The sequence below is a fragment of the Antedon mediterranea genome, chromosome 1 (assembly GCF_964355755.1).
Source record: "Antedon mediterranea chromosome 1, ecAntMedi1.1, whole genome shotgun sequence".
NCBI classification, from domain to species: Eukaryota; Metazoa; Echinodermata; class Crinoidea; order Comatulida; family Antedonidae; genus Antedon; species Antedon mediterranea.
The window spans coordinates 24,710,089-24,737,952 of NC_092670.1; the positions used below are offsets into that span (position 1 = coordinate 24,710,089).

The following is a 27,864-nucleotide window of genomic DNA, read 5'->3' on the forward strand; positions in this document are numbered from 1 at the left end:
GAGTGTGTTTCTCAAATCAGCTTGCAGCTGCCTTTTTTTAAGTATCTAGTAGCTCGCAATAATTTTGCCATTAAAATGCAATATATTTCTGTAAGCCTTTATCATTGCTAACTATTCTGTCAATGCTGTTTCTATGGTATCTATTCGAATTGAATAATTATGTAACCAATATTATAAATTGTGAATTAATATTTCAGTTCCTTTCTGATTGCTAAATGTGTTTCATGATTTAATATTGATTTGCAATTTATAATATATTGTAATAACAATTGAATAATAGTAAAATATTTCTGAATTTTTAAGGGAAAATCCAGAAAAAAAAATCAGTAAATGATATAATAGATAAATGATTGCATATACATTTTTTAGGACAAATAAGAATGGTTTGTTCAAATTTATGAAAAGATGTGAATTTTAATTTAAGGAAGTACAAATATTACTAAAGTAGTTTCATAGACTTTTTTAAACCAAAGTTATGTATTATTATCTCATCAGTGGTTTTATAGTACACTTAAGGCTGGTTTCCTGTCGACGTAAGAACATCACTTTTGTTGCGACTACGTCGATTTGTCGTAAGAAATGCGGATTTTACAGGAAACCGATTACGATCGAAAATTTACAAAATCGACGCAACGTAAGAAAAATGGTAACGACAAACGATTTTACAGGAAACCGATGACCTAACAATTGTTGCGTTACGACGTTTTCTTCCGATTTTACAGGAAACCGGGATTTTTGATCTTACGCTTGAATGAACGCCCTTGCGTCACGTTTCTTACGTCTCTTACGAAAGTTGACTTGAAGTCAACTTTCGCAAGAGACGTAAGCGCAATCGTAACAAGCAACCAATGAGCGACAAGAGTTATGACGTAATGTGTATGTCCTTATAGTGAAATAAAGCCGGACAATAACATTTGTATGTATTTACTACTATAATTTTAGCCCACTTTACGATGTTGTACATACTTTACAAATGCACAGTAGTTTCAATATAGGCCTAATAATGTTCTAATCAGGGAGTTTACAACTCATATCAAAATCTAATACTCTTATTTATGGACGTGCAATAAACAATCAGCATCGGTAGAAACGTCACGAAAATGAACATTTGCAACAAGATAAGATATAGAAAGCCCCTTTGTAAGCAATATAATATTATTATGTAACTTTTAAAAAAAATTGTTTGCTTGATTTTGTATAATTTATATTGTTTTGTTAAATTTATTCTTATTATAGGCCTGTAAATAATGGATATCTTACTGCGGTAGTACTATCTCATGCTCGATTAGAGTATGCCTGGGCCCATAGGCCAAGGCCTAGCCTAGGGCCTAGGTAGGTCTAATAATAATAGGAATCCCGAAATGATTTGCCTTTTTTTAATTTTGAAAACTATTTAAGGCTAGGCCTAAAGGGCCAGTATAATTCATTCATATTTTGATTCATACAATAATACATAGGCCTACTAGCCTAGGCTCCTTATAGGCTAGTTTGATTAGATTTTGGTCAAATCAATTCCTATTAGTACAGTATTAATTAAGTATTATTACTAATACTAGGGCCTAGCCTATCTACTAAAAATAATATGTTGGTGTGCTGCACTGACACTGATGCTGAGTTGCACTGACACTGATGCTGAGTAGCTACAGGTACAATAACATCATTCAACATTTCGCGCGAAAAATGATAAAACCCGCTCTAAAAAGAAACACCAATCAGAGATGTTGTTTCAAATACGTCATAAATCTGACCGACGTAAGAAAAAAATTTCAACTTTCGTAACAACACTAAAATCGACGTAAGCATACGACGTGTGTTTAGCTAAAATTTCAACTTTCGGGAGCAGCATAACTACAGATGTTTTTCTGCGGCCCGACACGATCTTGACTAACGTCAACGACGTCAATTTTTTCTCAACTTTCGTAAGAGACGTAAGAAACGTATGAAACGCAAGAATCGTTGCAAAATTCGACTTCTTACGTCGACAGGAAACCAGCCTTTACCTTAAATGCATTGGTTTAGTATTTTATGTAATAATATGAGACGTACTTCCTTATTATGTATTGTCTTTTACAGTTAGTAATATGGCCTAAACTCACAATTGTTATCTACTGCTTTTGTTGTTGAATGGTTGTTTTTTAATTGTAATTTACAGTACATATTATTGAGAATACTGAGTGAATCTCAGATTCGAACCCAAAACCTCCAGATCACTCTCATGGCGTTCATACATGAACTGTATTTAGCATAAAGTACAATTAACAACTTAACAAAGCTACCTCGCAATTATCATTCGACAAGAAACAATTATAAATAAAAATGTACGTTTTAATCAAATTATGACACACCTTATTCCAAATGAGGATGTTATTAGCACAATAGATTATTTTAATTGATTAATAGAATAAAAATATAAAAAAGTTCTGATGCGGTTAACACACTTGTGACTATCACTTTAGAATTTTTAATAGTGAGGAAATTTGTGCTTTTTTCCCTCAATTTTAATTAAATTTTACATGAAAAGGAAAGTGATATTCACAGTGATGTCTGTGGGAGCCATGTTTCGTGAGGTAATAATATGCAGAGTAGAATTGCTTATCACGCCTTTCAACCGATTTATATTAGAGTCTCCGCAGCGAGAAACAGGAAACTTGTTTGATGGTGTGACAGGGTATGCTAACCGCATGAGTGTTATTTCTTTTAGAGTTCAGATGGGGACAAGAAATCAAAGTTAAATGGCAGTGCCAGTAGTTTTACTAAACTCGCTAGAAGACTGAGCCAAAAAGGAGATAGACGCAATACTATTGTGGAACATATACCACCTAATATAAGAAGAAAATCTACTGTTGATGGGTAAGTTATCTTTTTATTTATCATCAATCTTAATATGATTTAACATTATATCCAATTAAAAATTAATAATTATGGTTGAAAGTAAACATTTTCCGATATTTTATTACTCTTGCGAAAATTATATCTTCTTAGCAATATTAAATTATAATTTAAATGTTTTATTTTACCTTTTTTTAATTTTCATTCATTCCAAAATTGTAATCTTGATTAAATGCTAGTATATTACCATATTTGGTTTTTATATTATATATAGTTGCTTTAGATTAAGACTAATATACTGTAGAATAGTTGTCATGAATGTCTATTTTTACATTTAATACAAGGTATATTTTATTGATGCACTATAAATAGCTGTAAGTTAAAGATTATTACAAAAATCTAAAACTTTAATAATTAATATCCCCAATGAAGATGAATTTTATCCCAAAAAAAAAGGATTAATTTTAATCATGATCAGTAGTCATGATCATTAATCATGATCGGTAGTCATGTCATGATCATTAATCATGATCTTTAATCATGATCATTAAACCATGATCTTTAATCATGATCATTAAATCATGATCACTAGTCATGATCAGTAATCATGAAAAAATTATAATTAGTGCATTTGCCAGTTAATATAATTTTTGGGAATTTGTTTTCAGTCCTGAATTAAGAAAAGCACACAGTTTAGAAAGTCTACACTTGGAATCAACAGAAAGCAAAGAAAACTCACAAGTTCCAGTCTCCCCATCATTACAAAATCGATTACAAAGAACGCTTTCTGGTAAGAAAAGAGGATCAACTAGCTCTGAATCGGAGGGATCTGGAACCAAAGTAGAAAAAGACAAAAACCGTCGTTCATCAAAAGCAAACTTTAGTGACATAACTGGTGAGAATACATAGAACATTTCATAACAGATTTGGCTTCCCAAGAGGGCCAATACTTTAACGATACAAGGGATATTGTTTCCAATCTATGTGTCATAGGGTCTTTCTTTTGCTATGACCTAAATTAATTTGCGTTGTGATAGCACATGTTCCTGATCCCAATGCTGTTTTGCTTTGATTGCTGTGATTACTTTTAGACAGCCTATGTTTGGTGTCACTTCATTTATCACATTTAATGGTAAATAAAACACATTCAACATTGAATCACCTATAACAATTTCTAGAAGAATTATATTTATACGGTGCCGTTTTTTAGTGGCGCAAAAAAACTTTCGTTTGCGAAAGCAAAACCGCATGTTCAGGAAACATTAAAAGTCTTTACAAAGAAATACTTCAAAATGTCATGAAAACAAACTTTTTTTTTCTCTGGAGTCATAAAAAAGATTGTTTTAAATTGACTTGGTCACATTAAAGTGTTTTATCACAATTATCTCCTTAAGAATTAGGATAGATTACGTCACTGTGCAATAGTGTATTAGAAATATATCAGAAAATGTGTGAATCTATCCAACTATTTGTAAATTTATATTATGTTTAACAACAGGTGTTGACACATGCTTCATTAAAAAAATTTAATCAGGTGGCATTTAAAAATAAAAGAGACTTTTACTCTGACACAGCAAGACACAGTGTAAATTGTCAATTGTCAGTGAAATAGCTTTTGTCACCAATAAATTATCTTCTATAGTTTGAAAGTGTTTTTAAATAGAGTTTAGAAATACAAATTAACGGTTTGTTTTGACCCAATTAAAAATTATTTTTATCTGTCTTTTTTTTCAATAAGAACATTTTTTAAATAATCATCTACAGGCAAAATGTACTATTAATGTTATTAGGCAATTTAAGATATTAGCAATAATATTGTTCCGACACCATCAGTAAATATTACTGATTACTCCCATAAAAAATTGAACAAGTTTTAAAATTAATTTATCATGTAACTAATTTTGCACATGAACAAAATCCTTTTATTCCCAAAGTAAATTATTAAGTAACTTGAGAACTTCAACTTGAACCAGAGCCTTAATGTTAATAAGCAAACATCATAACGAACAAACTACATTGCTACTTTAAATTTATTCTGCAGCATTATTTGATGCTGTACATAACCAGGAGATTGATCGTGCTAAGTTTATTCTCGACTGCAATGGTTTGGACATAAATGCTGTTAACGTTGATGACTTCACTCCATTGGATATTGCAATTATGGTGCACAACCTAGCTATGGCTAAACTACTGCTTACCTTTGGTGCTCGAGAAAATCCTAAATGTGAGTATATTTTTTAAGCTGTCAATGGCAGATTCAAGTTGTCCTTGTAAATTTAACATATGGGAAAGATTATAATTGGTTTTACATTATTTAATGAACAGTCTAGAAGTTTCATTAGTATTTCATGGTTTACAAAAAAGTTACTATGTTTTATTATATATTATCAAAAGGCAAATTACTGAAAAAATGATAATGCTGTGGGTATCAATGGCTGGCCGGATCTCAATGGAGATACAAATAAATTAAGCAAAAAGCTAAATCAAAACGATAAATTAAGACAGCGAGAAAGAAATGGTTGATCTTTGGGTAACATTTAACCCTTCCTCAGTGCAAGAATGTTTTACATTTTTTATTTGATAATTTTAGATCTTCACAAAGATGCCAGGGCTTCTAAACTAAACACATTGATCAATGAAGCCGACAGACAAGTGCAAGAGCTGACGTCACGCACTGTTAACAACACTGGCTCCAGTCAATCTGTTAACAAGGTGAGTTTTCTATTATTATATGTGTGTTTATCTATTTGAAAATCACATTTACTTTATTTTTTATTTTAATTTATCTTCAGTACAAGACTGTTCTCCCTTAGAGCCAAGTATACAACTCACAAACATTTTTTTTTTTAAACCTGATAAAACAATACATTGAAAACAAAACACCACTACACCTATCTATCCAGCATTCCAGATCTTCCTATCCGTTCCTTAGATCACTGGATTGATTGTTAATTTTATACACATACTCAATCCTGACAGGGTTATGCTTGCTTTCTCTTCCGAAACCTGGCAGTTTCGGAAAGATTAAATGCTACGATTTTTATTTTCAGGAAACTGATAAAAGGTTACGAGACTGGGAATGGAAACATCGTCTATTCCGAAAAATGAAGGCTACATTTGAACATGCAAGTAAGTAGATAAAGAGAATATTAAAATTATCAAAAGAAATCAACACACTGTTGTTAATTGCTGGCTGCTGCTATTATTTAGCAGGCTGTATTTGGGATTTGGTAATTTTATTAGTTTCTTTATCACCATCTTACTGTTTTAAATTATATTCATATTTGTTCCAGGACCACCTGAGCCACCACAAAATGTGACAATTTGTGTTACAAGCAGTTCTAGTATATTAGTTGAATTTGATGAGCCTACTAACAACAACTCAGGAGTTATAACAAGATATAAAAGTAAGAATTATTTATTGTTATATACTCAGTCATCAACATTAGCAGAGATTGTGTAAAACTGATAAAATACCGATAATTCTGTATGTTGAATATATATCGTAAAATGTGTGGTGACAACCCTATCCCCCAACTTCCCCTTTCCCCTCCGGCATATTATAGGCCTACAATCGCCAACAAATTAGCATACACAAATGATATTTTTGAATGAATTTTTAATTACTTTTTCTTTTTATAGTTGAGTGGAGTCTACAAGAAGATTTTAGTCAATGCTCTGGTGAACATATATTGTATAATAGCACTAATCTCAGTTATAAAATACAAGGACTTATTGCTGGAAAATGTTATTATGTACGGGTTTCAGCATTTAATATGAAGGGGTTTGGCATTGCCCAAATATCAACGCCGCCATCAGCTATTCCATCTTGTAAGTTTTTGTTATTAATTAATCAAATGTCACATTTAAATTGTTTGAGATACACAGTCAAGATATTGTTGTATAATGTACATAATATGTAATGGTTTTCTTTTAAGATTACCATACAGTACAAAAAATAATAAATACAGAAATGGAATGTCTAGATTTAATTTTTTTAAATCACTGGGAGAGACCAGATAACGATCATAGCCTCTTTCTAAATGTATGTAGGATTGAGCAAAATATGACTTTTGGTAATTTATTGTCATTTTTACCAGGTTGGCGTGACAGAGACGGGAGAAAATCACGAAGTTGTGGACAAATGAAGGTTTTAGAAGAGTTATTTAAAGAGGTGAAAGATGCCAGACTACCAGACTCAATAGAGTTAAAAAGTATGTTATATACAATGATAAACAAATCAGATAGGCATACTTTGTAGGCATGCTATATATTTCTCATACTGTACTTATTACGTGCCTTGAGCACTCTTGAGTGGTATGTGTGCTATATAAATCCATATTATTATTTATTATTATCATGAAAAATGTAGTCTTTCATCCTAAAGCTCATTTTAAGGTATTCCACCAAGCCTAATTTTAACATATAGTATAGTGACTTTTATGCCCTTGTCATTTTAATATCAAAGGATGTAAATTATAAAAAATAAATTACTATGATTCCTTTTATTACCAATTTAGTGTAGTTATTGTAGTTTTTTTTTCCATCTTTTTCAGCAAACTCGCCAAAGTCATCTCCAAATCAAGTACGAAAAACAATGAAGAAAAGCATAAAAAATTTCTTTCAATTTGCACCTAAATTCCATAAACAACTAAAGCGTGCCGTGTACGTGTGCACGTTGCTTTATAGCGAGGACAAAGTGCTGGTGACGACAGAAGATCAGCTACCAATCATTGAGGTTGATGATAACTACCCAAGCAATATGCATCAGGATTTCCTATGGTTTATGAAGGTATATTTTATTTCTTTGTTTGTGTAGTTATAGAGCTTTTAGAGATTTTTAACCAGAACCGGCGGCTTATGCAAATGAGTCAATGGGTTCAGCTAACCTGTTGATTACGTGACAACGTGGAAATGATGCTGATTTCATACCTGCCTAAACAGGAAATGGGTTTTACGCAGTTTGATTTGCAACACAATAAATATGCACAAGACTTTCCAAATGTACGTCATTCAATCAGACATTTAATTATAAAGTATCTATGTCTTCACCTGGACCTACAATCATCTAAATAAAGTCTGGTGACCCAACAATAGAGCACTTTTAATGTCAGTCAAAACTGTCTATATTTTGCATTGTAATTTTCAACAATTTAAAAATGCTAGGGTCAGGTCAGCTCCTACCTTAGTTCTTGGAAAATTAAAAATTTAAGACAGCTTGATATTTATTTTATTTATGTACTACACGCTGTTCATTGAATAGAATTTAAACTGCTCTAAATGAAGTTCAAATAATACAATCATTTAAAGAGTTCAATGAAGATGGGTTTTTTTATTTTATCTGTTCTAATTAGTTCTTTTAAAGAACAATATTTTTTTTGTAAATAAAAATAGATATTTTGTTTAAAAATATATTAATACAGTGCTTTTAAATTTGTTGTTTTATCCATTTTTTAGACAAGAAATCAACTTCCAAGTATCTTTTATTCTAAAATTAGCTACTATTTTACAACAATAAATCATCAATTCTGTTGTTTACTTTGTCCTAAAAAAAGGAATGTTATGTGTATTATCATCATTTGTGTGTTTTTTTAATGGAAAGTTTTATATTGAAAGAGCCAAAATATCTTTTTTTGACAACTACAAATGAAAATATGTTAAATAATTGTATATATGTATGTTTCATAACAGGTGGCGTGTACGTGGGAAGATGTTGACGTATTAAGAGGTGATCTTGAAAAAGCGCTGTCTACGTCACCGAGTCTAATGTTTCGCAATAAATTATTACAAGCTGTGTCGCAAATGCAGACGACGTTAGGCATTCAGGACCTCGGACAGGTTTATTATGAGCCCATTAGGGACCACAACGGCAGCACACTATTTGTACTGGTTAAACATATAAAGGTATGTTTACTATTAAGAACTATAGATTATACATGTTAGATAGAAATTAAAGATATAGTGTCTCCCATTTATGTATTAACAGCTATACTACAGCTGATTTGAAGAGGGCCTCTTAAAACAATACAAAATTATACAAATGACTTTCAAACATAAAGTTGCAAGAGGATTCATAAAACTTACAATTCTTAAGCAGATTAAAAAAAGTTAAAATTAACAAAATTTAGAAAAATGTTGAAATTTAAATATAAAACTTCAAAGTTCATATAAAAGGACATTGGTACCAAAATATTGCTTTTATTTTGTTTTTATCGTTGAGATATAATTTTAACTATAACTTAACGGGGGAAAAAATGTAGATATAAAGCTTCATGTCTCTCCAGCGAGCAACCGTGTCATTGTCTTCATTGAATGACATTTGATTTTTTGTTTTGTAGGACTCCAAAAGTGTGCAATCAACAAGCCTAAAATGGTTAAATCTTAGCAGAGTACAAAAACGTAGATCTGTCTGCTTTGAGAATCCTACAGCTTCTGAAAACCTCCTCTCATCCATTCCAGTAAGTTTTATCATATTAATTTAATTATTTCAGCAATAAAATAGTTTAATTTTTACATTTACATACCTACATCCCTTCAGCAAAATGGTTGAATCCATATCCCAATAGAGTTTGTTTGCTGGAGCTTGTTTACTTTTTTGGTTTTTATTTTGGTCCCTGCCATCTAGCATATGGATACAAAGGGTGGTAGGGATAGAGTACAGACAGCCTGGGGTTGAGGTCAGATGGCCCGAGGTAGAAGTCAGATGGCCCGAGGTAGAGGGCAGATGGCCCGAGGTAGAGGTCAGATGGCCAGAGGTAGAGGTCAGATGGCCCGAGGTAGAGGTCAGACATTAGGTTAGGTTCAGAAATTTATTTCACATTTATATTGTTTTTGTAGGAGAAAATATTCTTCAGTCAAGTAAACCAAATGCCTCAAGAAAAAGGCCTATACTTAGGCTACATGAAATTACGCAGTTCTGTTGACACGATACGAATACAAGTACAAGCGAAGGCACCCAACGTTTTACCATGCATCAAGATCAGAGACAATTCAAATGTATCGCAAGATGAATGGGATTGGCTATATAAACTTAATACATGCAAGGTAAATTAATTGCAGTGTCATTGTTTTTCTCTGTCCTAACCTAAATATAGCATAATGCCAGGATATGATATATATTTAAACTGGCATACTCGGTGGTTTATTAGAATATTTATTATTATTACATTATATATTTGATTTTCTCACTTTCAAATCTTTCATTCATTTTTTTTATTTACAGGTCACAAAACCAGTTACCAAATTGCAAGAGGAATTCCAGTTACAACTAGCAGATGCAGCAAGACTTTTGGCTAAGAGGATTGGAGTCACAGAAGAGGAAACATTAAAACATCGTCTGTGTGACCTAGAGGTCATTGACCTTAATGATGAGGTAATTATTTTTTAAATTGTAATACGTTTTGATTTACAAATGATTCTGTCCATGATTAATTGGTGGTAATACATATTTTTTATTTACATCATTTTTTACTAGCATTCTCAAGTTATGATTATCTTGATCTTTCAATCTTGAGTGCAAAATAATTTTTCTTCAATTTGCATTCAAAATTCACACAAAGTTATGAGGGTGTAGGTGTACATGATGTTCTCCCCTTGTCTCTGAAATTTGTCTACAAAATCTATTTACATTTTTTCGTATTGCAGGTGTCATTTATTATAATGGTACCACCTGTATCTGATGTATGTACGGGACCTGGAAACCTGGATACCTTTATGAAAGGAAATGAATATGTATCGCTACCAGTGCAAGTATTTGAAATGGGTAAGTCCTGTCTAAACAACCAGTTAAAAAATCTAAACTAAGTTTGTATATGATATATGAATAATCAATTTATGTTATAACTGTTTGTTTAAGTTATTAATTTGTATAATTAATAATTAACAATTTTTGTATTATTTTATTTTGCAGTTCACACAACAACGTACCACAATGATTTTATACGCTGCTACTCGCGTTTGTCATCAATATTAGAAATGGAGAATTTATTAGCGCAACAAAGTGTGCGTGAAGCGTTTAAAGCGGAAGAATTAAACGAAGCGAAACAAAGGCAGCAACAAATAGCTGATTTCCAACAGGTAAATAGCATATGACTCACACATTAGATTGTGATGAGTGTATTGTGAATCATAGTGGAATACTGTAGTGTGTCAGGTTCTCAATGTTATTTGTTTTTCCTTAGGGACACAACTATTAAGTGGAGTATTCTTGTGCAACAAACAAGAGGAAATATACACCCCTATACAAGGGACGGACCCCTCCCCCCCCCCCCCCCTATTAAGGGACACTTTGTTGGGTGTGAAGATGTCTTAATAGTGGTTTTGCAGTATATACATTAAATGAAATAGATTTTTTATATTTCTCTCTGAAGATTTTTTATATTTCAATTTTTACTATTTGATGTCATTTTAATATTGTAATTTTATTGTTAAAAAATGCAGCAATTCAGCCTTTTGCTGCAAATGTATTTTTCTTGTCGAAATAAAGGTACCAAGATATATAAATTGGAATATTTAATACTGTATTATTATGTTTTCAATTATTTTTATTAGACATTGGAAAGTGCATGGAAAGGAACTCGTTGGATTATGGATGTAATACAGTATGCTAGGGATAAACAGTTAAAAGGAGGTGTACCCTTATCAGTACTCTTTGCTCCACCGCCGTCACCTGTAGAATCTCAAACGACAGACTCCAAAGGAAAAGGTTCACTTGATAAGAACGATTCTAAGTTTGGAAGTCGCAAGATAAGCAGGGCTAACATTGGAATATTGAGGGTATACCCAGCCTACGATACAGGCCTTGCACCTGGTACCAGTGTTAAGGTACTGTATGTTCTTAATTACTGTATTATAAAGGGCATTGTAGGTTCAGCCTGTGTCATTGTGGAGAAATGAGCAGCATTATGGCAACTCAATAGGAAAGAACCGTTATGAGAAATGAAATGTTGTTGTATGTTAGACTTACAGTCCAGTGTATATGAATCTATTGTGAAGTGCTCTGATCAGCCTAGTCTGAACGTATCTAGTACATTTAACATTAAACACAAACAACTATTTTTAGTTAGACTACTCTTAATATTTGTAGACTTGTTTTAAAGATAATTGTTACATAAACATTTTTTTGTTTTTGTACAGCTTCAAGTGACGACACGCACTTCATCACGTGAAATAATCAACTTAGTAATAGAGCAGCTGAATAAAGCAATACAAGTACGCGGATTAGAAGCGCATATTTATCCCGACGAAGAGTGGCAAAATTTTGGACTAGTAGCTGCCATCAGCGGGAAAGAACATTGGTTGCCTGATGACTTTAATCCGCTTGTGCTGCAAAACCCATGGACTAAGGGAAAGCTATATATAAAACATAAGGACAAGAATAAAATGAAAATTAAGTCAAATAGTATGGTATGATATTGGAAACGTGTTGCAAAACTGAGATTCTAAATAGACAAGTAAATATAGACAATTATGAATAATGCCCTTTGTGATAAGTATGTGATATTGCGCAAGAACAAAGACATGATTTTCAAGAATTACAATGTAGAGGGTGCTCTTCATAATGCTAGTACCGTCAGACAATGCAGGAAGAACCATTGTATCAAAGTAGTACCAAGACAAACAATGCAGGAAGAACCATTGTATCAAAGTCAAGCAAAGTTACATAAAAATGCGGAATTTTTTTTTTTCAGTTGCATTCCCGCAGATCCTTTGTGACACCCCTATTGAGGATGCACCCCTATTTAGGACACGCCCCTATTAAGGAGACACCTTCCTGTGCAACAAATGGGGCTATATGTTTTAACACTAAAGCCAACCCCTATTAGGGTGAACTTTGTTGGGTCACTGAAGGTGTCCCCTTAATAGAGGTTCTACTTAAAAAAAACAAACAGAAGCCAAGTTTTATTGTAGTATCCTTCAAATACCTTATTATGTTCTGAAATTATTTTAAATGCCTTTTAAGTATCAATAAACCTAAAAGTATTTATTAATAACATAGGAATAATGTTTAAGTTGTAAAATATCAGTGAAATAGCTTTTCTTTTCATTTAGCTTTGTTCAATTCTATGGGCTTCCCATGCAATGTATAATATGTATGTAAACTGTAATATTTTGTGCTACTTTAGATAAATCTATAAAACGTGAGAAGAGGCTGTTAGCTTTTTTATCCTACACTCAGTATAGATATAATATTGTTATCCAGTACAGACTCTGTATGTATGTATGTATAGCTTTGTCAATTTTTACACTTATTTATAAATGTAGATATTTATATATATGAAATATTTAATGTTAGAGAACAGACTGAACTAAAGGAAAAAAAATCGGAAGTGCAATATAGTGTTTTTTTCTAAAATTTTGTTTTATTTCTTCTACTTTTTTTAGGTAATGAGTATTATCAAAAGAACATCCCTTTTTTCACCTGAACATTTTTAATTTCACTAACCAATGGCTAAACAAAATTTAGATTCTGAACCAACAAATGCATAGTAATCCTGCATGTCAAATCACCTATTCACACAAAAATATTTAAATAATAAATATACATATTTAATTATATTATTAATCAAAAATTGTTTTATTCATTTGTAATTTATTTCAATCTTAAAATTACAAATAAAATTCTTCAGAAATAAACAATTCAATATACATATTTTATAGTTTAAAAAAATGATTTTTGATTAGTTTTTTTAAATATCTATTATGCAATCCCAGTTTTTTTCAAAAGTGTGGTATTATATACATATATATATACATATATATATATATATATATATATATATATATATATATATATATATACCTGTTAATAAAGAGTAATGATGTACAAGTAATGTTATCTTCATCTTAAAGATAAATAACGAGTAGAAACCATGTGATGTGATTGTGAAAGCCTGATATTTTTAAATTACGTTTAAAGATGTATTGTCCCCCAAAAATATGAAAAATGAAGATTAATTAAATCAAACTTTGAATATGTTATTATGTAGTTAATCATTTCCGTAGAAAAAAAAAAGAAAAAAAAATATGTTTCCCCTTATAAAATGACAAAATAAATGGTTAAATTCAACCAAAAATCCATTGGCTGGCAGCCAATTTGACTAAATTACAATTTTTTCAGGTAAATAATTTTGTTTTATCTAATTTTTGGTCAAAGTGGATAATTAGTATGTGAAATTAAAATGCCATATTCAAAACAAAAAAATTTAAATAATTATTTTGTTCAGGGGGACAATACATCTTTAAACATCTTTATCAGGGATGATTTTTGTTCTTATCCACTCACAATTGTTTTATTTCTGTATTTAGGATTTAGTTTCTCTCGATTGGGAATTCAAGAATTGTCACTTAACAGTCAGTTAGAAATATAAAGAAGGTTATTAAATTATATTTGGTTATTTAATATTTTTTATTCAATATCTGCATTCAAATTATAACAAATAAATGGTCTATAATAGATAGATAAATGCAACTTTAAATTTGTGATTTTGTACATTCCGTCAATAGGGATATATTGACCAATGAAATGATTTGTTGCAAACAACTAATCGGAGTGTGGGGGTATATTGACCAATAATATTCTGTGGTTTATACAGTACAACCAATCAGAGGGGTATATTGACCAATGAAATGATGTTTTGCATACAACCAATCACAATGCCAATTATCATTACTTTTTACAACAAGCATTTAATATTAAACATACAGTAATTATTCATTTTTATATTTTATAATTTATCTGGGGTTTCTTATACCATTGTTGAAAATTAAAAACTGTAAATGAAATAAAACAATGGATTTCTGTGAATTTGCCTTGTACTTTTTACTGAAATATTGTGTTGATATAAAAAGTGTCAATAGAAAAAAATAATTATTCTAAATAACGCCACTTGTACACTATCCATCAATGTTAGTAAAAGTGATATAAATTGTATAACAAACAATACGATCCAGTAGGCTATGATATTTATGTTGTAATAAATTAAATGTTTATTTAAGGAGTATTTATTTTTTTGAGTTAGATTACCTTGAGTTTAAAGCAGAAGATGCCTATGCAATTAGATAATGCCATATAAATATGTAATGTCACCAACTTTAGTTTCAATAGCCTATTAATGTAATGTCGGGTAATTTACTGTAGTGTTACTTTGTAGAGTGGATATTATTGTGTGATTTTGGTCCTCTCTTACCCAATGGTAAGTACCTGTTAATCACCCAACGGTAGGTGGCGATAGCCAAGTCAGTAAAACCAGTACCTAATTCTAATGTAATTTAACACTTTATATAATGTTGATGAACCTCTAGGATTTCAACAATACTTGTTTACTATTATGTAATGTTATAGTTTTAGAAGGTGATTCGGCTTAATATTCGTTTAAAGTAAATGGCATGTCATAACAATATTTAAGCTGGAAAAATCCAAACTTGCCCTAAAAAGAAAGAATAACTAGAGAGACTGGCAAGTCTAATGATGTGCTTCAGCTGTGACGTCAGTTTGAGAAGAAGCTGGAAGATCGTGTGCTAATGTTAGACTTACATTCTTCGTGTTCCTTTTCGTGTGTTCCCCCTTTCATCTTTTGTCGTCATGTATTAATTATAGAATTCTTTACTAATGCTGAAGAATATACAGTATACCATTCAGTAGAGTATTTCAAATGCATTGTGGATATTACAAAAATGTATTTCATAATAGAAATATAGAATAAATGAACATTATTACGATTACATTTTCGAAGTTTTTTTTTTGTTTGGGGTGTGGGGCGGTCGTGCCTGATGGAACATACTAATCAAATAAGTGAAGAAATTAAATTAAGTAAACATGATGTAAAACATACTATTACTGCAGTAAATGAGTAAACCATATAATATAAATTCATTAACCTGAATTTAGAAAATAAATATTGTCATACAGTAACTGTGAATCCTATTGGATGTGTTGGAAATATGAAGTAAATAAAATATAGAAAACACAATATAATTGTGTTAATGTTATAATATTTGGCGCGCAATAAGAATATTCACAACTACAAACTTGTAATACAATTGAGGTTTAATTGGTCAGTTGTTATTCCCTGACGCAATGTATACTGTGTACTCAGTCCCCTACACTTGTTCTCAAGCCTTTGTTCTCAAGCCTGTTTTCCTGTCGACGTAACGTTATGGCGAGTTTCGTTGAACTTTCAACAATGTACTCGTGAGTAGGCAATACAGTACGTCAGAGTAGAGAAAAACTTCTGACCAATTAACTTCGCTCTTGCGTTGCACGCATACGTCGTTTTGCGGATGTTTCCTGCAGTACGATTGTGACGTACGTTTTCGCGGTCACGCTACCGTTGTGACTGTTGACACGCTGACATACTGACCTGAGTATTAAAATACAAAAACAACATTTTGTCAATTTTACATATTAGTTATGGTTCGATACGTCGTTATAGGTTTGCTACTGAACTCTGCGGTATTAGTATTAGGCCTACTTGCCTTTTACCAATCTGTAGGTTTTATATCTGTTTTATAAAGGAAAATGTGTATAGCCTTCGTAATCCTACTGTTTGTGCTGTATACATGGGCGTGACGACACAAATGCACATACCGTAACCCACGAAAACAAGGTGATGATATGAAAAACGCACGAGAAAGAAACTGAGTTTATTCCACTCCAAACTGCGTCACGTCAATTCCTGTGTTTTAAGAAATTCTCGGCAGAAAAGGGGAAATAAACTACATAAAATGAATAGGAACAGTCACGATAAATATGAAATTTTAGGCCTTACCAAAACTGACCCATATTTGATAAAAGGATATTCTCGGGAGTTGTAATTCCCCTGGGCTAACCATGGAAGTATTGTATACAATATATCTATAGGAGGCCTATTAACTTTAAATGATGCGCTGCACCTACAAAAATCCGATGGCTTATATCAGTATGTGTGAATTAATTCCCAACCCCAAATGTTTGGCTTTGTAAAAAAGGAAAGAAAAGAACGCACACAATGCATTGCTGCACAGACAATTATTGATTGTAGTCGAAGGCATTGTTACCAAACCAAGCATACGTTAAAGGCTTCATCAAAATTAAACAAAGCTGTCACAATAGAGTGTAATGCTGTAAAATACCAAAAGCGGAAAAAATAGAATCGCTTCGAATGATTGAATGGGAAACTATACATGATTTAGTCGGGTTGGGGGATCAAGATGATGTCCTTAAATCGTATGGATGTTAGATTTTTATTAGCGACTCTTTTGTGCTTATTTTATAGTGGATGTTGCGAAGGTAAGTGGTTTGAGATTCCGTGGTTTGTTTGCGACACAACGCTAGGCTATAATATAAATACAGTTGTCGATTTACCGTTGCTCTAAGGTATGGACAACATTGTTGCGTGGGTACCGTACGTAACTCTCCAAATGGGCGAATTATTCTGTCAGTGATTGATCGTTATAGATAGCATAGATAAGAGAAATAGGTATTTCTTGATGATTTTCCATTTAGGCCTAAAGGTAATATTATTAGATAGTGTATTATAGTTCAAACATACACAAAATTGTGGAATACTGTAGGTTTTTTATAACTTTATTGAATTTCTATCTGTTGAGTCAACCTGATAAAATAATAATGTGTTGAAAAAGAAAGTGTAGGCCCTACACCTTTATTACCATTAAAGCATGGATATACCTAGCAGTTGGTCTAGGCTTATACACAAGAGTTAGACATGGTTGGCACATGTGGTCTCCGAGCTGAGACGATTGACAGGGATGATAATTAGATGATGATAATGTATAATCGATAAATTGTGAAAATGATAACGAAATGCTCTCAATGAAATTGTGAACGTTTAGGACAAAACTAACAAGTGTTGTATTTAAATAAATATACACTACTATATTTACTAAACGTTTTACTAAACGTTTGTTTGTTCTCCATATTTAGTAACAATTCAAAACTGCCCGGATGACCAGACAATCAATATCAACCGCGCGTACTGGGAACCGCCGACAGCAACGAGTGCGAGTGGTGCTGTGACGTTGACGACGTCACATACGCCTGGATCGGTGTTTCCAAATGGTGTAACCATTGTGACATACGAGGCCGGTGACGATAACGGCAACATCGACGACTCGTGTACATTTAGAATCATCGTTGATAGTAAGTGTTACAATTTCAATTTCAATATATATTTATTAGTAAATAATGGTCAAATTAATACATTAATGTATAACAATACAGATGTAAACAAAATACATACAGTATAGTCAATCAATGATAAACAAAAGACCTTAAATAGGGGATCAAGATTAGAAGTAAAAATACTTGTCTCATAATGACCCCAAATATAAAATAAACAACAAGAAGCAACAACAAAAAAGAAAACAAACCAATATAAAATACTAAAAAACTAAAGATTGCGCAAATAATTATCAGTCATCTGACTGATACTTTGATAAACATTGCATTTTCATATTTCTTCTAAAAAGTTTAATTGATTTAACGTTAATAGTGGCTGTATCTAGGTTATTCCATTGTGTGGGACCTGAAAAGGTAATGAAAAATTGGCTTTTCCTCAGTCTTACGAAAGGGACAAATAACAAATTAGGTTTCCTTCTGTTATATGTATGGAGTAATAAACGATTAGAAAAAAACATTGAAATCGATATAGGTAACAAATTATTGACATACTGAAACATAAACGAAGTAATTTGAATTGTGTGAAGGTCATTATGTTTATGTTTACGCTTATGGTGACATCCATGGCTGTTTGCATTTCTTTTTCTGCATGGGTTTTTCTTTGGTGACTATGTGGTTTTGATGAACAGAAGAAAATATTTCAATAAATGTATCAAAAGAGGATTTAGTATTACAATCATATACATGGGACCAATCAGTTTCTGAGAGATCAGAACTAAATGAATTTAAATCACGAATAAAATATGAATAATCAATAGTATTAGTGTTGGTTTTTAAATCATAATCAATTATTTCAAAAATTGCTAAATGATCGGAAATATCGGAAATTATAATACCAGAAACGATTTCAGAATTAATATGATTTGAATAAAAATGATCAATAAGGGTTGCGCTATCTTTTGTAATTCTTGTTGGTATGGAAATAGTAGGAAAAAAAGAGTTTAGATAAGATAACGTTAAGATAATTATTAATTAGATCTTTATTATGAAATTTAATAAGGTCAATATTAAAGTCACCCATTATATTGCAGAATTTATTTTCAGTGCTTATATTGGAAAGCAGTTCATTTATCAATTTAGAGAAATTTTCAATATTTGATTCAGGTGATTTATAAATAACGCCAATTATAGATTTTTGTTTGTTTTTATGAACAATTTCTATAAAGAGGGAATCGCATATTTCATTAGGTAATACTAGATCATTTCTTATTTTAAAATTAATTAAGTTATCAACAAAAATGCCGACACCACCCCCTACTTTATTACCAAGTCGATTGCTACATAAGAAAGTATAGTCATCTAGAAATGGGTATACTCTTCGGTCATTTAACCAAGTCTCGGAAAGACCAATGACAGAGAATTTGAGATTGATACAATGAAAAAGTTCATTCAATTTATCAAACTTATTAGAAACACTTCTAACATTAAGATGAAAAAGAGATAAATTATTAGTGCTATTTAGTGTTTCTGTAAGTTTATTAAATTGGTCAATGTCAAAATATTTGCAATGGTCAAGAGTGGATGATCTGGAGTTGAGGTGGTTAATTAACATATCAGATCGTTGGTCAAATTTAAATTCATCATCTATTCTTAATGGGTTAACATTAATATCATACATTTCAGAGGGTTTAAATGAAGCATTAAATACATCTACAGCTAGCCAGCTCCAACATTTTTTTCTGAAAGTTTCCCGGAACTTACCTTTAAATGTGTGTTTTTTATAACATTAACGGCTTATTAAACAGTACAGTATTCAATCGACTCATTTGCGGAAATAAATTTCAGAAAATACATTAACTATTTAGTGCAATGAATAAATTGTAGAAATACATAAATAATGATAATGTAAGCCTATGGTTCTTTTTCTTTCTTCTATTTTCTTTTCTTTTCTTTCTATTTTTTAATAGACAGTAATGCTCCGACTGTCAGCGATTGCCCGACAACACAGATAGAAGTAACCGCCACTGCCGCCGGACAAACTTTCGCTGCTGCGACATGGACAGAACCAACCGCGAAGGCTACAAACGGTGATAATGTGACGTGGACGTATAGGTCTCATGAACCTGGGGAAGACTTCTATGATGGTACGACCCCAGTACTGTATGAATTTGTTGATGATGAAAACAATGGAGCCCTATGTACTTTTGATGTTGTGGTGACAGGTATGATTTCTTTTTATTCAAAATGATATGCAAATAATATAGTATGCAAATTCGATAATTATTCAGTTAGTTATTATTTTGTTGATGTATACTCATCAACCCGTATTTATTTTTACAGTTCCACTGGACACGGTTGGACCTACAGTCGAATGTCCCGATGACATGACAATCATGGTAGCTGAAGGTGAAACAGAAACGGCTGTTACATGGGATGACGTTGTCCCTACTGGTGAATATGAATTGTTTTTTGGAACTCAAACATCAGGAGACATGTTCTCGGTTGGGAACACAGTTGTCAGATACCATGTTGAAGATGCAGCGGGAAATGAGGATGAGTGTGAATTTACAGTTACCGTAAGCGGTAAGTTATTAGTTACACCACCATGGATTAACTTATTTTCCCATGGTTAAACTTATCTCTTTGGCATAGCATATGAAATGGTATTTTCTACTTGTGGTCGTTGCAAAAATTGATTTTGGTTATGCGCTATACAAAAGACAATTGTTATTATTTATTATTATCACAGTAGAACCCATATTGAAGGGCCAAATTCGAGGCTCAGTAGAATGTCTCTTAACTTAGGATTTTCTTTCTTTTTTTTTCATTAAAGATGTATTGTCCCTTTGACTAATTAAAAAAAAAAAAGATTTTAAAAAAAAAGTTGGTCATTTTGAAGCATCATAATAGTTATTAACTTTCACCAAAAATTAGTCAGAAAAAAAATTTAACTGAAATACAGACGTTTTTTTTGTTCAAAAAATAACTTTCAGTCAAAGTTTTCGATCAAAACATATCTCATAATGCAACGCGCTAGTTTGGTTACTCTATATATACATAAAACTTCCTTACGATCTGTGTGAGAACACCTTCTCAACCGTGACGAGTTGTAAACAATCCTAATTAGCACCATGCATAATGCATTCTCGTGGTTTTAAATCTTTGTTTAATTTACGATTTTCCAGACGAAATGTAATCAAATTAATTTACCTGTTAATTACGTAAACTTGTTGTTTTTTGCTCTAATTTTCGACTTAAAGTGAATAACTTTAATATTACTTTGATATGGCCAATTTAAATTTAGACCTTCATTTGTTGTGTTTCAAGGGACAATAATATATCTTTAAATGTATATACACATACTTATACAGTGCAATCTTCTCCCAAACTGACATTGAATCATAATATTGAGGAACAATTATTTAGTTTGAATATCCCTCTTTTTACTGAATAGTGATTATACCAGACACAACGCCTCCAACATTCACATACTGTCCAGAAAACATTAACGAGTTAGTCGGTCCAAACCAGGACACGGTTGTCGTAATTTGGAACGACCCGACGGCGACTGATGAAGAGACAGCAACGGACGATATAACGATTACATCAAATATTGAATCGCCATATACAGCCCAAGTTGAGAATTCAGTTACTGTTACTTACACGGCAACGGACAAAGCGGGAAATGATCGGGAATGTATATTTACCGTTACTGTTTCAGGTAAGGAAATATTTTTCAATTTAACTTTAAAGGTCTAATGATTTAATGCAATGTAATTAAACATGTACGGCATGATATAGAATGCAGTGCACCTTACTTGTTGGATAAACCGACATAGGACTTTTCCCCTCAATGGGAGAACATAACTCGAAAACTAACAAAGACACCCTTTCCTAAACAGTGGTATCGTCCGTAGCCGCGACCTCACAATCTCGCCGATGCCTCACCACTATTTTTGACACGTTGGTCTGTATCTCTAAAGAGTTATTCACCAATCGTCAAACTACATTAGTAAACAAGACGTCGTCTTTGACGTAGCATCAGACCATTCAGATTCACTCTCGGTTTGTAAATAACATTATACTCGCTTTAATGAAATGATTATAATTTTACAACGGTTTCTTTGCATTCATAATTTGGAAACAATTGACACTTGTTGATTTGCAGTGGATGGTGTTCCAACATTTGAAAACTGCCCTACCAACATCGTTGTAGAGATGACAGGGGTGAACACTGAAGCGACCTGGACTGAGCCAATAGTTACCGATGACTCGACAGTGACATCAAACTACGATCCAGGAGATACCTTCACTGGTCCAGCTGAGTATACAGTAACCTACATGGCTATTGATCCGTTTGGATCAACTGCAACTTGTTCCTTTGTTGTTAGAATTCAAGGTAAGATGTGTATTATTGCTAAACTTATTTCTCAAGGAATATACGAATATACAATTATGAATCATAAAATATTTTCTATGTGTATTCCTCGAAACTCCAGATTACTAATAATGAAAATTGAAAATCATTCGTTCCTCTCCATGGTAAAAATCACAAACTTCTGTAAGCTAAAGTTTCTGCAGTTTGCCGAAGTTTATCAACTGGTCAACACTAGCACATTTTTCTTGACAAAATTTGCTAGTGCAGACTTCTGCAAAACTGGTATATAAAACTTTGGAAAACTTGTTTTGGGGCAAAACTCTGAGTCTTGTCGAGTTTGCACAGGAAAGCTTGCAAGCAAAAATGTTATGAAAGAGAGACTTTTGCAATTTGTGGGAGCTATTGAGTGTTTTTATAATATATTTCTTCTTCAGTGTTTGTCTACTTCGTATTGTTTTTAAGAGTCTACCATGACGTAGATAATAAATTTGTTCGGATTTGATTGTATAATAATATTTAAACACATTTTCTGTAGCATTACAGCAAAGAAACTTTTTTAATATTTCAGACACAACTGCCCCAACTATTCAAGGATGTCCATCAGATATTGTAAGAACTGTAACGGGTGTAAACACAGTCAGTGTTACCTGGACTGAACCAACGGCAGAAGACAATTCAGGCCGAGATGTTGTCATCACCAGTGATATCAACTCTGGTGCGACATTCACAAATGGAGACACCATAACAGTGACGTATACCGTAACAGACTTGGTTGGGTTATCAACCACGTGTGACTTCACAGTTACTGTAACAGGTAAGTATTAGAATATTCCTAAAATAATTCATAGACCTGTTTTAAAGAAAGATTTGTAACTAATAATTTCGCTGAAACGAAAAATTTAAGGAACTCGTCACAGAATGAATTTGGAAGATGAGAAGATGAATACGCATTCAAATGCTTTCAATTCGCTCTGTCTACACTATCAAACTAGTTTGACCAAAAAAAAAGTGTGATTTGCCCATATATGGTAGTGGTATGGTATGGTATGGTCATCATGTCTGTATATATGCGCACATCACATTTTGTTGTCACATAAAGAGTTTGATAGGGTAGAAAGAACTTAAGTTTGATTGATGCGGATCGCAATTTGAAGGGCGGAGATGATGTTCACTAAAAAAGTTGACAAAGTACAGTATGTCTCAGAAGAAGTGTCGTTGATTTGAATGACTTTACTGCACTTCAGTCTGCAAGATCGCCACTAAATTACATGATTCAACTTTGATTGATTAGAAATATTCAATATCTTTACATACAATTTAGTCAATTTACAATAAACTTTATATTTTTAGGGACAACGGCTTGCTCAGATAATCCTTGTGAAAATGATGGTGTTTGCACCACAGATGGAGAAACCGGTTTTGAGTGTATTTGTGTTGATGACTACACGGGTGAAACGTGTTCAAATAGTGGTAAGGTTTTGACAAAAATTACAAATACAAAATAATGTTTGGTTTTACCTCTATGGTAGACTGGCTTGTGATTCAGATTCTATTCGCTATTTTTCTTTCTGATAGGCTTTATCAGTTATAATTATAATGTACAGGTTCCATTGTTCAACATAGACCTATTATAACCGTTTAAACTTGCATACTGCTAGGCCTATTTTAAATTGTTGTTTTTCTGATTTGTGTACAGGTCTTTCCACGCTGCAGATAATCGCAATTGTACTTGGTTCGTTAGCGGGTCTCCTGCTTCTACTCCTGTTCATAATCTGTTGTTGTTATTACTGTTGTTTTATACCGTATGGAGAAGAAGAAGAGGAAGACCGATACCCTCGGGAGATTATAGTACATCAAGTACCCCAGAAGCAGATGCATATGGGGGGAGGGGTTCTACCGGAACCAAGACAACCTGTGTATGATAATAGACCACCAGGGGCACGTTTCCATAACAGTTTACCGAAAATTAAGAGTAAACGTGGCAGACGATTTCGACATAAAAATTATACTAGCTCGAAAGTAAAAGATGCAACGGTAAGGAAAATTGATAAGTATTAACAGTCTTATTGAATTATGTGATAACAGTGGTATTACGATGACAATGATTCGTCAACACTTTTTAATTGACTTTTATTAAAATTAAAAATTAAGAAGATGATTTAAATGTTGTTGATAATGATGATGACGTCAATGAAAACTTGCATGGTGGTGGTTGATCGTGCGACTAATTTATTATGGTGTTATAGTAACGAAGAGGATCGATTATGTTTATGGTCCAGTTTATGAGATACAACAGTGAAGTGAGAGACACCCCTATTGAGGGACCACTTTCCTGTGAAATGAACGAGGGGCAATGTTTACCCTACGTCCAACCCCTATTTATAAGAAAACACTTTCAACTGGAATGTGTCTCCTTAACGTGGTTGTTACTGTATTTTTATTATTTCATTTTATTACAGACTAAAAATTACGGAAGGCACCGCGACTACATGACTTAACGGGAACAGGATAAAACATTAACGGATACACGTAGGCATCATAATTAGACGTTTTATAAAATGTATAACCACCACCTTGATTTATAATAATAAATCTGTTTACTCCGCGATTAACAATGTTTAAATTATTGTGTACGTTCCTCACAATAATATGGACCAGAATGCAAAGTATAATATAGGCCTACATGTGTATTTTTAATATAGGCCTACACAGGATTTATTTAGAACAGTAGGCCTACTCGGAAAAAGCACTGGTCTAATAGGACCGTCCGTTAAGTTTAGCTGTAAAGCGTGGTTCCAACTAGCAACGCAACGCAAGGACGTAACGCAACGCAAGTGAATTGACCAATCACAAGCGATGGCTTATTCGCTTGTGTGATTGCTAAAACTTCGCTTGTCATTGGTTAAAACGCCTGCGTTGCGTTTACGTCCTTGCGTTACATTCTAGTGGGAACCAAGCTTTAGTCTTTCTTCGTCGATTTTTTTAATGTTATTTGTAATATTTTAATGAAATTATACCATTTATAATAATAGGTACTAGACTTATTGTACCTTTGTATAGGCCTAATCATTATTTGTTGGAAATAATGTACGTTTGTTATTGTTATCATCAGACAAGCCAATAATGCTCTGACATTTTATACGGGTAAATTTAGTACTATGATTATAGAAGCAGCAGATTATAATTTCTACTTAATTTACAGTGTTTATAGCCTGTTTCCTTGATGGATAATGTATGTTTTTTTTAGTAGGCCTATGCAAATTGTTTGTATTTTAATATTCGTTATATAATTAAGCAACATTGGTTAACTGATCTCTAACATAGTTTTATATAGATAACAATTATTTCTAACAATTTTATAACATTATTAATTAGCAATAAAGTATACTAATAAAGTCTTGTTTACTATTTACACAACAAGGTTTTTATTTATTAACGATTATGCAGTCCTTTCTTCGTCAAACACTTTTTTTATCTCCTCACTCCACAGACATTCTGTTTTTGATATTATTGTATTTTAAACCTGAATTTGAATTTATAAGCCTATACGGTTTTTATAGTGACTTAGGTCGCTTTTGTTTTTCCCTGACCGGTATTGTTTTTTGTTTGTTGTTCAAATAAATGAAAGAGCCTGTTTGATGGCGAAATGTAGGCTACAGGTACGTTTGTAGATGATTGTACAGGAAATAGTATATGCTGCCCTCTATTTCTTTCAACTTTTTTGCCTGCTACCTACTCAATACATAAATAGGCATACATGTCTAATAATAATCCCGATAATAATAATTAAAGAAAAATCGAATTTAATGGAAAGGGAGGGTTATAGGGATATACTAGTGGGCCGCTCTTTTCTACATTAGACCGGTTTAGTTGTATATCAACTTATTATTAACTCATTGACGCAACTTATTCATAGCTGCTGAGGTAGATGACGGAGAAAAGAATCTTCATGAGTTAAGCATCATCGCGTTGGCATTGACACAAACATTAATGACGTTACTACAAATTAATAAACGGTCAACTCATGAACTCGAATAGTTAATAATATATAGGCATATTACACCATCAATGACATTAAATCAAAATATAATGTCTACCACAGTTTGAATTGAACTGCTAGTATAGTTTACTGAGGAGAAGAAATAGAGATAGGATAGAGCTAGCTGGCAGTTTAGTTAAATACAGGTTAATTCCATTATTATGATATAGTTAAGATTAAATTAATTTTTTTTCCTACGAAGTCAATCAAGTGAGAAGTTATAAATAGTTTAATGATGCGATTGTTTTGGCATTTCCGTTACCGCTTTCTTAATTGTAATAAATTAATTTGACAGGTCCATTTCAAGAATTCCTAATAAACCGCACAGTGAGTCAATTAAAATATATGCATCCACATGAGTCGGTAAGTTTGCAAGTTTACCAAATACTGTACAAACAAATGTTTTTGAACATTGTATAAGCTTCCAAAATCCTATTGAATTTGGCTTAATTTTCAGGGTCAAATACTTTGATCACGTGGTTATCGACCCTGCGAGAGTATAGTAGTTTGGAGTCGCACCTCTGTTTTAGTAGGCGAGGTTCAAAACCGCAGCTAAGCCGGAGATCGACGAGGTAGTGTGGTATTGAGTCTTGGCTACAAACCCACCGAGCGAACAGATAGAAAGACTGAAAAGTAGTCTTATTAATAGTAAACATTTTCAAAGGGAAGGATAGAAATCATTTAGACTGGTTTCACATCTTGTTTGTTGTGTGAGGACTTTGTATTGTCGATCGTAACGATTAACTTGGGCTAGCCTACTATAAAGTAGGAAGTCATTTTCAGCTACTAACAGAGCGACGATTCCCCCACGAGCTGAGCCAACGAATCGATCGATTAGCCGGTTTTCTTAGGCTAACGCCAAGATGGAATTTTTACATGTAGACCGTAAAACGGTCGCAGATCCGACTGCTCATGCAGAGTGGTCTGCAAAGAAATTAGTATGGATTCCTGATGACCAAGAAGGCTTTGTTGCTGCTTCAGTAAAGAGTGAAAAGGGAGAAGAAGTTACAGTGGAATTAGAAGGAGGAAAACGGGCTGTAGTCAACAGAGATGATATTCAACGAATGAATCCCCCAAAGTTTGAGAAGGTCGAAGATATGGCGGAATTGACATGTCTAAATGAAGCTTGTGTACTATATAATTTAAAAGATCGATACTATTCTGGCCTTATATATGTAAGTATTTTTCTTTAGTTAGATAAAATGCTGATAAGAAACTTAGAAATATGGATATTTTAAGTGTTTTTTCTATTATATTAATCAGCCTGTGTCACAGTGTTGCAAACTTGTTTAATACGTTGCTGCATACTGAATTTAAATGAATATATTAAATTATTACCTAAACATCCACATCAATTGATGGTTTACAACAATTGATGTGGAAAAAAGATTCCTGGCAGGATAGACTGAAAGAACAACTGTATCTAAAAATATAGAATTATTTGTCCCCACGCCTGATAGATACACATAGATAGAAGTCCCTACTGTTTGAAGCGTTCAG

The 27,864-nt window shown here is 32.6% G+C and overlaps 3 protein-coding genes across 11 annotated transcripts in view; all 3 read left to right on the forward strand.

The window, feature by feature from the left end:
* The window catches only part of LOC140063527 (ankyrin repeat and fibronectin type-III domain-containing protein 1-like), a 70,756-nt gene extending 57,219 nt beyond the window's left edge, over positions 1-13,537 (forward strand). For all 4 annotated transcript variants that reach the window (XM_072109881.1, XM_072109880.1, XM_072109883.1 and 1 more), the window contains 17 exons: positions 2,702-2,850; positions 3,498-3,724; positions 4,871-5,053; positions 5,420-5,541; positions 5,880-5,958; positions 6,123-6,236; positions 6,472-6,660; positions 6,930-7,043; positions 7,386-7,621; positions 8,521-8,733; positions 9,168-9,287; positions 9,667-9,873; positions 10,052-10,201; positions 10,474-10,591; positions 10,739-10,905; positions 11,380-11,652; positions 11,965-13,537. In XM_072109881.1, the coding sequence (XP_071965982.1) occupies positions 2,702-2,850; positions 3,498-3,724; positions 4,871-5,053; positions 5,420-5,541; positions 5,880-5,958; positions 6,123-6,236; positions 6,472-6,660; positions 6,930-7,043; positions 7,386-7,621; positions 8,521-8,733; positions 9,168-9,287; positions 9,667-9,873; positions 10,052-10,201; positions 10,474-10,591; positions 10,739-10,905; positions 11,380-11,652; positions 11,965-12,240 (2,937 nt within the window). In that variant the 3' untranslated portion in view covers positions 12,241-13,537. The remainder of the gene's footprint in view (positions 1-2,701; positions 2,851-3,497; positions 3,725-4,870; positions 5,054-5,419; positions 5,542-5,879; positions 5,959-6,122; positions 6,237-6,471; positions 6,661-6,929; positions 7,044-7,385; positions 7,622-8,520; positions 8,734-9,167; positions 9,288-9,666; positions 9,874-10,051; positions 10,202-10,473; positions 10,592-10,738; positions 10,906-11,379; positions 11,653-11,964) is intronic.
* Positions 13,538-16,903: 3,366 nt separating this feature from the next.
* LOC140063538 (hyalin-like) lies at positions 16,904-25,905 on the forward strand. Its single transcript, XM_072109910.1, has 10 exons — positions 16,904-17,098; positions 17,753-17,968; positions 19,915-20,169; positions 20,288-20,530; positions 21,402-21,668; positions 22,116-22,346; positions 22,894-23,139; positions 23,676-23,795; positions 24,022-24,359; positions 24,785-25,905. The coding sequence occupies exons 1-10, from the start codon at positions 17,020-17,022 to the stop codon at positions 24,821-24,823; spliced, it is 2,034 nt and encodes a 677-aa protein (XP_071966011.1). The 5' UTR covers positions 16,904-17,019; the 3' UTR covers positions 24,824-25,905.
* A 999-nt stretch (positions 25,906-26,904) lies between these two features.
* The window catches only part of LOC140063529 (uncharacterized), a 45,541-nt gene continuing 44,581 nt past the window's right edge, over positions 26,905-27,864 (forward strand). For all 6 annotated transcript variants that reach the window (XM_072109890.1, XM_072109892.1, XM_072109891.1 and 3 more), the window contains exon 1: positions 26,905-27,539. In XM_072109890.1, the coding sequence (XP_071965991.1) occupies positions 27,228-27,539 (312 nt within the window). In that variant the 5' untranslated portion in view covers positions 26,905-27,227. The remainder of the gene's footprint in view (positions 27,540-27,864) is intronic.